The 12,625-nt window shown below is 45.8% G+C and overlaps 1 protein-coding gene across 1 annotated transcript in view; it reads left to right on the forward strand.

Annotated features, from left to right (window-relative positions):
- The window catches only part of LOC106564111 (3',5'-cyclic-AMP phosphodiesterase 4C), a 38,177-nt gene extending 25,924 nt beyond the window's left edge, over positions 1 to 12,253 (forward strand). Inside the window, exons 12-18 of the mRNA XM_045690624.2 lie at positions 3,621 to 3,720; positions 4,354 to 4,508; positions 4,977 to 5,099; positions 6,480 to 6,662; positions 7,181 to 7,357; positions 10,152 to 11,003; positions 12,242 to 12,253. Of these exons, the coding sequence (XP_045546580.2) occupies positions 3,621 to 3,720; positions 4,354 to 4,508; positions 4,977 to 5,099; positions 6,480 to 6,662; positions 7,181 to 7,357; positions 10,152 to 11,003; positions 12,242 to 12,253 (1,602 nt within the window). The remainder of the gene's footprint in view (positions 1 to 3,620; positions 3,721 to 4,353; positions 4,509 to 4,976; positions 5,100 to 6,479; positions 6,663 to 7,180; positions 7,358 to 10,151; positions 11,004 to 12,241) is intronic.
- Positions 12,254 to 12,625: the final 372 nt, after the last annotated feature.

Raw genomic sequence — 12,625 nt, forward strand, 5'->3', positions numbered from 1 at the left:
CCATTCTTCTCTGCAGATCCTCTCAAGCTCTGTCAGGTTGGATGGGGAGCGTCACTGCACAGCTATTTTCAGGTCTCTCCAGAGATGTTCGATAGTGTTCAAGTCCGGGCTCTGGCTGGGCCACTCAAGGACATTCAGAGACTTGTCCCGTAGCCACTCCAGCGTTATCTTGGCTGTGTGCTTAAGGTTGTTGTCCTGTTGGAAGGTGAACCTTCACCCCAGTCTGAGGTCCTAAGCGCTCTGGAGCAAGTTTTCATCAAGGATCTCTCTGTACTTTGCTCTGTTCATCTTTGCCTTGATCCTGACTAGTCTCCCAGTCCCTGCCGCTGAAAAACATCCCCACAGCATGATGCTGCCACCACCATGCTTCACCGTAGGGATGGTGCCAGGTTTCCTCCAGACGTGACGCTTGGCATTCAGGCCAAAGAGTTTAATCTTGGTTTCATCAGACCAGAGAATCTTGTTTCTCTTTTGGCAAACTCAATGTGGGATGTCATGACCCTTTTACTGAGGAGTGGCTTCCGTCTGGCCACTTTACCATAAAGGCCTGATTGGTGGAGTGCTGCAGAGATGGTTTTCCTTCTGGAAGGTTCTCCCATCTCCACAGAGGAACTCTGGACGCACTGTCAGTGACCATCGGGTTCTTGGTCACTTCCCTGACCAAGGCCCTTCTCCCCGATTTCTCAGATTGGCCAGGGGGTCAGCACTAGAAAGAATGATGAATGATGGAGGCCACTGTGTTCTTGGGGACCTTCAATGCTGCAGACATTTTTTGGTACCCTTCCCCTGATCTGTGCATCGACACAATCATGTCTCGGAGCTCAATGGACAATTCCTTCGACCTCATGGCTTGGTTTTTGCTCTGACTTGCACTGTCTACTGGAACCTTATATAGACAGGTGTGTGTCTTTCCAAATCATGTCCAATCAATTGCATTTACCACAGGTGGACTCCAATCAAGTTGTAGAAACATTTAAAGGATGACAAAGGGATAAATGGACAGGATGCACCTGAGCTCAGTGTCGAGTCTCATAGCAAAGGGACTGAATACTTATGTAAATAAGGTATTTCTGTTTTTATTTTTAATACATTTGCAAATATTTCTAAAAACCAGTTTTTGCTTTGTCGTTATGGGGTTTTGTGTGTATATTGCTGAGGATTAGTATTTTTTAATCCATTTTAGAGTAAGGCTGTAACGTAACAAAATGTGGAAAAGTCAAGGGGGTCTGAATACTTCCCGAAGGCACTTTTATGCCTGTTAAAAGAAGGCCAAATCATCACTCCCATTAGTGGTTAGCTAGTGGCCCCTCATAATACCATCACTCACATTAGTGGTTAGCTAGTGGCCCCTCATAATACCATCACTCACATTAGTGGTTAGCTAGTGGCCCCTCATAATACCATCACTCACATTAGTGGTTAGCTAGTGGTACCTCATATTACCATCACTCACATTAGTGGTTAGCTAGTGGCCCCTCATAATACCATCACTCACATTAGTGGTTAGCTAGTGCCCCCTCATAATACCATCACTCACATTAGTGGTTAGCTAGTGGCCCCTCACAATACCATCACTCACATTAGTGGTTAGCTAGTGGCCCCTCATAATACCATCACTCACATTAGTGGTTTGCTAGTGGCCCCTCATAATACCATCACTCACATTAGTGGTTAGCTAGTGGTACCTCATATTACCATCACTCACATTAGTGGTTAGCTAGTGGCCCCTCATAATACCATCACTCACATTAGTGGTTAGCTAGTGCCCCCTCATAATACCATCACTCACATTAGTGGTTAGCTAGTGGTACCTCATAATACCATCACTCACATTAGTGGTTAGCTAGTGGTACCTCATATTACCATCACTCACATTAGTGGTTAGCTAGTGGCCCCTCACAATACCATCACTCACATTAGTGGTTAGCTAGTGGCCCCTCATAATACCATCACTCACATTAGTGGTTAGCTAGTGGCCCCTCATAATACCATCACTCACATTAGTGGTTAGCTAGTGGCCCCTCATAATACCATCACTCACATTAGTGGTTAGCTAGTGGTACCTCATAATACCATCACTCACATTAGTGGTTAGCTAGTGGTACCTCATAATACCATCACTCACATTAGTGGTTAGCTAGTGGTACCTCATAATACCATCACTCACATTAGTGGTTAGCTAGTGGCCCCTCCACCATTAGCTGAAGTTTGTAGAGGGTCTTTAAAGAGAATCAAACCGTACATCAGCGTCTCCTGGCCTTTAAACTTCTTTCAGGGTGAGGATAATATGTTGTATTGTCCCATACACCAGATAGGTGCAGTGAAATGTCTTGTTTTACAGGGTCAGCCATGGTAGTACGGCGCCCCTGGTTAAGTGCCTTGATCAAGAGCACACTGACAGATTTTTCACCTTGTCAGCTCGTGTATTCAAACCAGCTGCCTTTCAGTTACTGACCCAATGCTCTAATTGCTAGCTAGGCTACCTGCTGGTTACTGGCCCAATGCTCTAATTGCTAGCTAGGTTACCTGCTGGTTACTGACCCAATGCTCTAACTGCTACCTAGGTTACCTGCTGGTTACTGACCCAATGCTCTAACTGCTACCTAGGTTACTGACCCAATGCTCTAACTGCTAGCTAGGTTACTGACCCAATGCTCTAACTGCTAGCTAGGTTACTGACCCAATGCTCTAACTACTACCTAGGTTACTGACCCAATGCTCTAACTGCTAGCTAGGTTACTGGCCCAATGCTCTAATTGCTAGCTAGTTTACCTGCTTGTTACTGACCCAATGCTCTAACTGCTACCTAGGTTACCTGCTGGTTACTGACCCAATGCTCTAACTGCTAGCTAGGCTACCTGCTGGTTACTGACCCAATGCTCTAACTGCTAGCTAGGTTACCTGCTGGTTACTGACCCAATGCTCTAACTGCTAGCTAGGTTACTGACCCAATGCTCTAACTGCTAGCTAGGCTACCTGCTGGTTACTGACCCAATGCTCTAACTGCTAGCTAGGTTACTGACCCAATGCTCTAACTGCTAGCTAGGTTACCTGCTGGTTACTGACCCAATGCTCTAACTGCTAGCTAGGCTACCTGCTGGTTACTGACCCAATGCTCTAACTGCTAGCTAGGTTAACTGCTGGTTACTGACCCAATGCTCTAACTGCTAGCTAGGTTACTGACCCAATGCTCTAACTGCTAGCTAGGTTACGTACTGGTTACTGACCCAATGCTCTAACTGTTAGCTAGGCTACTGACCCAATGCTCTAACTGTTAGCTAGGTTACTGACCCAATGCTCTAACTGTTAGCTAGGCTACTGACCCAATGCTCTAACTGTTAGCTAGGTTACTGACCCAATGCTCTAACTGCTAGCTAGGTTACTGACCCAATGCTCTAACTGCTAGCTAGGTTACTGACCCAATGCTCTAACTGCTAGCTAGGTTACTGACCCAATGCTCTAACTGCTAGCTAGGTTACTGACTCAATGCTCTAACTGCTAGCTAGGTTACTGACCCAATGCTCTAACTGTTAGCTAGGCTACCTGCCACCATCTAACATCAAGTTGTAAAATACTGAACTTTCTCTCTCTCTCCCTCTCTCTCTCTGTCTCTCCATCAGGCTGTGTTTACAGACCTGGAGATCCTAGCAGCTCTGTTTGCTGCAGCCATTCATGATGTGGACCACCCCGGAGTGTCTAACCAGTTCCTCATCAACACCAGTCAGTACACACACACACACACACACACACAGGCGTGCATAAATGCACACACTCACACGCATATCCATGCACGCACACACACACCTCTCTGTCTCTTGTCTCCTCCATGCCCCATGTTCCTGACCTTCTAACCGCTCATCCTCTCACTCTCACCCTCTCTCTCTCTCTACTCCCTGTTTCTATCACTCTCTCCTCTGTCTCTATCTCTCTCTCTCCTCCCTCTCTTTCTACTTCCTCTCTCTTTCTATCACTCACTCCTCCCTCTCTCTCCTCCCTCTCTCTCTACTCCCTCTCTCTCCTCCGTCTCTATCTCTCTCTACTCCCTGTTTCTATCACTCTCTCCTCCGTCTCTATCTCTCTCTACTCCCTGTTTCTATCACTCTCTCCTCCGTCTCTATCTCTCTCTACTCCCTGTTTCTATCACTCTCTCCTCCCTCTATCTCTCTCTCTCTACTCCCTGTCTCCCTCTCTCTCTCTCTCTCTCTACTCCCTGTCTCTATCACTCTTTCCTCTCTCTCTCTCTCCCCTCTCTTTCTACTTCCTCTCTCTTTCTATCACTCACTCCTCCCTCTCTCTCTCCTCCCTCTCTCTCTATCCCTCTCTACTCTCTCCCTCCCCCTCTCTCTCTCCCAGACTCTGAGCTGGCTCTCATGTACAATGATGAGTCAGTGTTAGAGAACCATCACTTGGCTGTTGGCTTCAAGCTGCTCCACCTGGAAAACTGTGACATCTTCCAGAACCTGACCAAAAGACAGCGCCAGAGCCTCCGCAAGCTGGTCATCGATATGGTGAGAGACCTGTCATCACAGGCAGCATCCATCATCATCCAATCACAGCAGGGTTTGGAGACAAGAGTGGGAGGGGCAGGAGTGGGAGGGGCCAAAGGTAAATGTTTCAGTGATTTTTGCAACTAAACTGTTTTTTATTTTTATTTCACCTTTATTTAACCAGGTAAGCTAGTTGAGAACAAGTTCTCATTTACAACTGCGACCTGGCCAAGATAAAGCAAAGCAGTTCGACACAAACAACAACACAGAGTTACACATGGAATAAACTAAGTTTCTTTATATTTACACCATCGTCTCATCTCCCTCTCTCCCCTCGCTTTTTTCCCTCTCTCTCTCTCTCTCTCTCTCTCTCTCTCTCTCTCCCTCTCCCCTTCTCTCCTCTCACACCTTCTTTCTCTCTCACCTCCATCTCTCTATCCCTTGCCTCACTCTCCCTCCCTCCCTCCCTCTCTCTCTCTCTCTCTCTAGGTGTTAGCTACAGACATGTCCAAACACATGACTCTACTAGCTGATCTGAAGACCATGGTGGAGACTAAGAAGGTGACCAGTTCAGGAGTGCTGCTGTTGGACCACTATACAGAACGCATACAGGTAACACCTACAGAAAATACATGACTATACAGGTAACACCTACAGAAAATACATGACTATACAGGTAACACCTACAGAAAATACATGACTATACAGGTAACACCTACTGAAAATACATGACTATACAGGTAACACCTACAGAAAATACATGACTATACAGGTAACACCTACAGAAAATACATGACTATACAGGTAACACCTACTGAAAATACATGACTATACAGGTAACACCTACTGAAAATACATGACTATACAGGTAACACCTACAGAAAATACATGACTATACAGGTAACACCTACAGAAAATACATGACTATACAGGTAACACCTACAGAAAATACATGACTATACAGGTAACACCTACAGAAAATACATGACTATACAGGTAACACCTACTGAAAATACATGACTATACAGGTAACACCTACAGAAAATACATGACTATACAGGTAACACCTACAGAAAATACATGACTATACAGGTAACACCTACAGAAAATACATGACTATACAGGTAACACCTACAGAAAATACATGAAGATACAGGTAACACCTACTGAAAATACATGACTATACAGGTAACACCTACTGAAAATACATGACTATACAGGTAACACCTACTGAAAATACATGACTATACAGGTAACACCTACAGAAAATACATGACTATACAGGTAACACCTACTGAAAATACATGACTATACAGCATGGCTGCTGTGTGTTGAATCACTTCAGACCCAGGACAGTGCAGCATGGCTGCTGTGTGTTGAATCCCTTCAGACCCAGGACAGTGCAGCATGGCTGCTGTGTGTTGAATCCCTTCAGACCCAGGACAGTGCAGCATGGCTGCTGTGTTGAATCCCTTCAGACCCAGGACAGTGCAGCATGGCTGCTGTGTTGAATCACTTCAGACCCAGGACAGTGCAGCATGGCTACTGTGTGTTGAATCCCTTCAGACCCAGGACAGTGCAGCATGGCTGCTGTGTGTTGAATCACTTCAGACCCAGGACAGTGCAGCATGACTGCTGTGTGTTGAATCCCTTCAGACCCAGGACAGTGCAGCATGGCTGCTGTGTGTTGAATCCCTTCAGACCCAGAACAGTGCAGCATGGCTGTTGTGTTGAATCACTTCAGACCCAGGACAGTGCAGCATGGCTGCTGTGTGTTGAATCCCTTCAGACCCAGGACAGTGCAGCATGGCTGCTGTGTTGAATCCCTTCAGACCCAGGACAGTGCAGCATGGCTGCTGTGTTGAATCCCTTCAGACCCAGGACAGTGCAGCATGGCTGCTGTGTTGAATCCCTTCAGACCCAGGACAGTGTCTCTATCTAAAACAGCGTCAACATGTTTAACACTGGGGGGGTGTCTCTTCCTCTCTGTAGGTCCTGAGGAACATGGTTCACTGTGCAGACCTCAGCAACCCCACCAAGCCACTCGGTGTGTATCGCCAGTGGACTGAACGCATCATGGAGGAGTTCTCCAGACAGGGAGACAAGGAGAGAGACAAGGGCTTGGAGATCAGCCCCATGTGTGACAAACACACTGCCTCGGTGGAGAAGAGCCAGGTCTCTCACACACACACACACACCACACACACGCAGAATACACACTTTCAAACGCACACACAGAATACACTCTTTCAAACACACACGCAGAATAAACATTTTCAAACACACACACACAGAATACACATTTTCAAACACACGCTATCTCCTTCTTCCTCTTCAAAAGCACTGATTAGGGCGACAGTTAGGCAGTTAGGCAATTACAGTGTTGGGCCAATAACTGAAAGGTCACTAGTTCAAATCTTCAAGCAGACAAGGTGAAAAATATGTTAGTGTGCCTCTCTCTCTCCCTCCTTCTCTCCCATTCTCCCTTTCTCCTTCTCTCCCTTTCTCCTTATCTCCCTTGCTCTCTCTCCCTTGCTCTCTCTCCCTTCTTCTCTTTCTGTCTTTCTCTCCCTCCCTCTCTTCCCCTTTCTCCCTCTCTCTCCCTTTCTCTCTCCTTCCCTCTCTCCCTTTCTCTCTCTCTCTTTCCCTCTTTCTCCCTCCCTTTCTCTCTCCCTCCCTCTCTCTGACTCCAGGTGGGTTTCATAGACTACATAGTCCACCCTCTGTGGGAGACGTGGGGTGATCTGGTCCACCCTGATGCCCAGGACCTGCTGGACACGTTGGAGGAGAACAGAGACTGGTACCAGTCCACCATGCCTCAGAGCCCCTCTCCTCCCTACGACAAACACCTGCTCACAGACCGCTTCCAGGTAACACACACACACATACACACGCACGCAAAGGATGATCTATTAATGAACTATTACTGTAGAAAACCAGTTGGTGGTGCTCTTTATCAATGACCATCTATATACAGTGCCTTGCGAAAGTATTCGGCCCCCTTGAACTTTTGCCACATTTCAGGCTTCAAACATAAAGATATAAAACGGTATTTTTTTTTGAAGAATCAACAACAAGTGGGACACAATTATGAAGTGGAACGAAATTTATTGGATATTTCAAACTTTTTTAACAAATAAAAAACAGAAAAATTGGCCGTGTAAAATTATTCAGCCCCTTTACTTTCAGTGCAGCAAACTCTCTCCAGAAGTTCAGTGAGGATCTCTGAATGATCCAATGTTGACCTAAATGACTAATGATGATAAATAGAATCCACCTGTGTGTAATCAATTCTCCGTATAAATGCACCTGCTCTGTGATAGTCTCAGAGGTCCGTTTAAAGCGCAGAGAGCATCATGAAGAACAAGGAACACACCAGGCAGGTCCGAGATACAGTTGTGGAGAAGTTTAAAGCCGGATTTGGATACAAAAAGATTTCCCAAGCTTTAAACATCCCAAGGAGCACTGTGCAAGCGATAATATTGAAATGGAAGGAGTATCAGACCACTGCAAATCTACGAAGACCCGGCCGTCCCTCTAAACTTTCAGCTCATACAAGGAGAAGACTGATCAGAGATGCAGCCAAGAGGCCCATGATCACTCTGGATGAACTGCAGAGATCTACAGCTGAGGTGGGAGACTCTGTCCATAGGACAACAATCAGTCGTATACTGCACAAATCTGGCCTTTATGGAAGAGTGGCAAGAAGAAAGCCATTTCTTAAAGATATCCATAAAAAGTGTCATTTAAAGTTTGCCACTAGCCACCTGGGAGACACACCAAACATGTGGAAGAAGGTGCTCTGGTCAGATGAAACCAAAATCAAACTTTTTGGCAACAATGCAAAACGTTATGTTTGGCGTAAAAGCAACACAGCTCATCACCCTGAACACACCATCCCCACTGTCAAACATGGTGGTGGCAGCATCATGGTTTGGGCCTGCTTTTCTTCAGCAGGGGCAGGGAAGATGGTTAAAATTGATGGGAAGATGGATGGAGCCAAATACAGGACCATTCTGGAAGAAAACCTGATGGAGTCTGCAAAAGACCTGAGACTGGGACGGAGATTTGTCTTCCAACAAGACAATGATCCAAAACATAAAGCAAAATCTACAATGGAATGGTTCACAAATAAACATATCCAGGTGTTAGAATGGCCAAGTCAAAGTCCAGACCTGAATCCAATCGAGAATCTGTGGAAAGAACTGAAAACTGCTGTTCACAAACGCTCTCCATCCAACCTCACTGAGCTCGAGCTGTTTTGCAAGGAGGAATGGGCAAAAATGTCAGTCTCTTGATGTGCAAAACTGATAGAGACATACCCCAAGCGACTTACAGCTGTAATCGCAGCAAAAGGTGGCGCTACAAAGTATTAACTTAAGGGGGCTGAATAATTTTGCACGCCCAATTTTTCAGTTTTTTATTTGTTAAAAAAGTTTGAAATATCCAATAAATTTCATTCCACTTCATGATTGTGTCCCACTTGTTGTTGATTCTTCACAAAAAAAGTACAGTTTTATATCTTTATGTTTGAAGCCTGAAATGTGGCAAAAGGTCGAAGAGTTCAAGGGGGCCGAATACTTTCGCAAGGCACTGTAACTAACTATCAATCTACTGTCTTCTCTTTATCAATGACCATCTATATACCGTAATTTCCGGACTATTAAGCGCACCTGAATATAAGCAGCACCCACTGAATTTAAAAAAAAGTATTATTTTGAACATAAATAAGCCGCACATGTCTATAAGCCGCAGGTGCCTACCGGTACATTGAAACAAATGAACTTTACACAGGCTTTAACGAAACACGGCTTGTAACAAAAATAAATAGGCTTTAACGAAACACGGCTTGTAACAAAAATAAATAGGCTTTAACGAAACACGGCTTGTAACAAAAAATTAAAAATTAGCAGTAAGCTTTAGTTGTCTTTTTGCACTGAGTCAATTCCTCACGCTGCTGTTTCCAACGTCTTATCATCGACTCATTAAGACCAAGCTCCCGTGCAGCAGCTCTAATTCCTTTTCCAACAGCCAGATCTATCGCCTTCAACTTGAAAGCTGCATCATATGCATTTCTCCGTGTCTTTGCCATGATGAGGGTGACAAAATGACTACCGTAATCAGAATGATGGGAAGTTTGAGAGCGCTCGATTTAATCTAAACAGTAAACAAAAAAGTTGTTTGACCTTAACCCGTTCGGCAATTTCATTGGTCTAATGAAAGCTTCATGCCGCCAAAAAACTGAGCACGTCACAGAATGTGTTTAAAAAAATAAATAAAAAATTGAAAGCGGGAAAAATCCATATATTAGCCGCGTCATTGTTTAAGCCGCGAGGTTCAAAGCCTGGGAAAAAAGTTGCGGCTTATAGTCCGGAATTTACGGTAACTAACTATCAATCTACTGTCTTCTCTTTATCAATGACCATCTATATAACTAACTATCAATCTACTGTCTTCTCTTTATCAATGACCATCTATATAACTAACTATCAATCTACTGTCTTCTCTTTATCAATGACCATCTATATAACTAACTATCAATCTACTGTCTTCTCTTTATCAATGACCATCTATATAACTAACTATCAATCTACTGTCTTCTCTTTATCAATTACTATCTATATAACTAACTATCAATCTACTGTCTTCTCTTTATTCTCCCAGTTTGAGCTGGCACTGGAAGATGTGGAGCCCAACCACAACCACATACAACAACCCAACGGGTCCAACCACATGGTCAGACAGGAGAACGGAAACCAGGACCATTCAAAGGAGGACCATGTTGAAGAGGTGGAGGCGGACCATGTTGAAGAGGTGGAGGAGGACCATGTTGAAGAGGTGGAGGAGAACCATGTTGAAGAGGAGGAGGACCATGTTGAAGAGGAGGAGAACCATGTTGAAGAGGAGGAGGAGGACCATGTCGAAGAGGAGGAGGTGGAGAACCATGTCGAAGAGGAGGGGGAGGACCATGTTGAAGAGGAGGAGGAGGACCATGTGGAAGAGGAGGAGGAGGAGGAGGACCATGTTGAAAAGGAGGAGGACCATGTTGAAAAAGAGGAGGAGAACCATGTTGAAGAGGAGGTGAAGGAGAACCATGTTGAAGAGGAGGACCATGTTGAAGAAGTGGAGGAGAACCATGTTGAAGAGGAGGAGAACCATGTTGAAGAGGATGAGGACCATGTTGAAGAGGAGGAGGACCATGTTGAAGGGGTGGAGGAGAACCATGTTGAAGAGGTGGAGGAGAACCATGTTGAAGAGGTGAAGGAGAACCATGTTGAAGAGGAGGAGAACTATGTTGAAGAGGATGAGGACCATGTTGAAGAGGAGGAGGACCATGTTGAAGGGGTGGAGGAGAACCATGTTGAAGAGGTGGAGGAGAACCATGTTGAAGAGGTGAAGGAGAACCATGTTGAAGAGGTGGAGGAGAACCATGTTGAAGAGGAGGAGGACCATGTTGAAGAGGTGAAGGAGAACCATGTTGAAGAGGTTGAGGAGAACCATGTTGAAGGGGAGGAGGTGGAGGACCATGTTGAAGGAGAGGAGGAGGACCATGTTGAAGAGGAGGAGAACCATGTTGAGGAGGAGGACCATGTTGAAGAGGAGGAGGACCATGTTGAAGAGGAGGAGGACCATGTTGAAGAGGAGGAGGACCATGTTGAAGAGGAGGATGACCATGTTGAAGAGGAGGATGACCATGTTGAAGAGGAGGAGGACCATGTTGAAGAGGAGGAGAACCATGTTGAAGAGGTGGAGGAGAAGGACCATGTTGAAGAGGTGGAGAAGAACCATATTGAAGGGGAGGAGGAGGACCATGTTGAAGAGGAGGAGGAAGAAGATAGAGGAGAGAAGGATGTCAAAGAAAATGGATATGTGGAGAACCAAAATGGAGAACGAGACTGTGTTGGGAAGGAGCAGGAGGAAGGAGAAGAGAGGGAGGAGGAAGGAAGTGGAGAAGAGAAACGGGAGGAGGAAGGTGTAGAAGAGGAGGAGGAGGAAGAAGGAGAGGAACAGGGGGAGGAAGAAGGAGAGGAACAGGAGGAAGAAGGAGAGGAAAAGGAGGAGAAAGAAGGAGAGGAGGGGGAGAAAGAAGGAGAGGAGGGGGAGAAAGAAGGAGAGGAGGGGGAGAAAGAAGAGGAGGAGGAGGAGGAGAAAGGAGAGGAGGGGGAGAAAGAAGAGGAGGATGAGGAGAAAGAAGGAGAGGAGGGGGAGAAAGAAGAAGAGGAGGAGGAGGAGGAGAAGAAAGAAGGAGGAGAATGAAAGAGAGGAAAAGGAGGAAGGAGATGAGAAAGAGGAAAGTTAGTTGGAAATGAGATCAAAAAAAGAAGAATAGATAAAAGAGAGAAGAGAAGCTAAATCAGACCCAATGGACGAGAGATGGAGGAAGGAGAAGAGAGGTGGAGGAAGAGGAGGAGAGGTGGAGGAAGAGAGGTGGAGGAAGAGGAGGAGAGATGGAGGAAGAGAGGTGGAGGAAGAGAGGTGGAGGAAGAGAGGTGGAGGAAGAGGAGGATGGAGGAAGAGGAGAGATGGAGGAAGAGGAGGAGAGATGGAGGAAGAGAGGTGGAGGAAGAGGAGGAGAGATGGAGGAAGAGAGGTGGAGGAAGAGGAGGAGAGATGAAGAAGAGGAGAGATGGAGGAAGAGGTGGACTATAGACCCAGTAAAGGTCTGGATGGACGGAGATGGAGGAAGAGGAGGACTAGAAAGGACTCATAATGACAGCGCCTCCACTTCCACCTCCAGTTCTCTGTGTTTACAGGGTAAGCTATGAACACTACCTCCTGGGCCATTAAGACCTGGACCCCTTGGCAGAGGCTCTATCTGTTACAGAACAGGGTGGTTACTGTACAACAGTACTGTATTACAGAACAGGGCACCAGGCTGAACTGTGGGACAAACAGAGGTTTCTGTTGCAGGTGTGAGGTAGCTAGCTAGTAAACATTATCCCACCGTGGAACAAAGTGATGTCACTTGCCCTGACACCTGAGGCAGTGTCTGCCTCGCCCAACCAAGGCCATGGGCTGTGTCCCAAATGGCAACCTATTCCCTATATACTGTACAAAGGGCTCTGGTCAAAAGTAGTGCACTACATAGGGAATAGGTTGCCATTTGGAATACAGTCGTTCAGTCTTCATGACCTATA

The sequence above is a fragment of the Salmo salar genome, chromosome 12 (genome assembly GCF_965601325.2).
Source record: "Salmo salar chromosome 12, fSalSal1, whole genome shotgun sequence".
Taxonomy (NCBI): domain Eukaryota; kingdom Metazoa; phylum Chordata; class Actinopteri; order Salmoniformes; family Salmonidae; genus Salmo; species Salmo salar.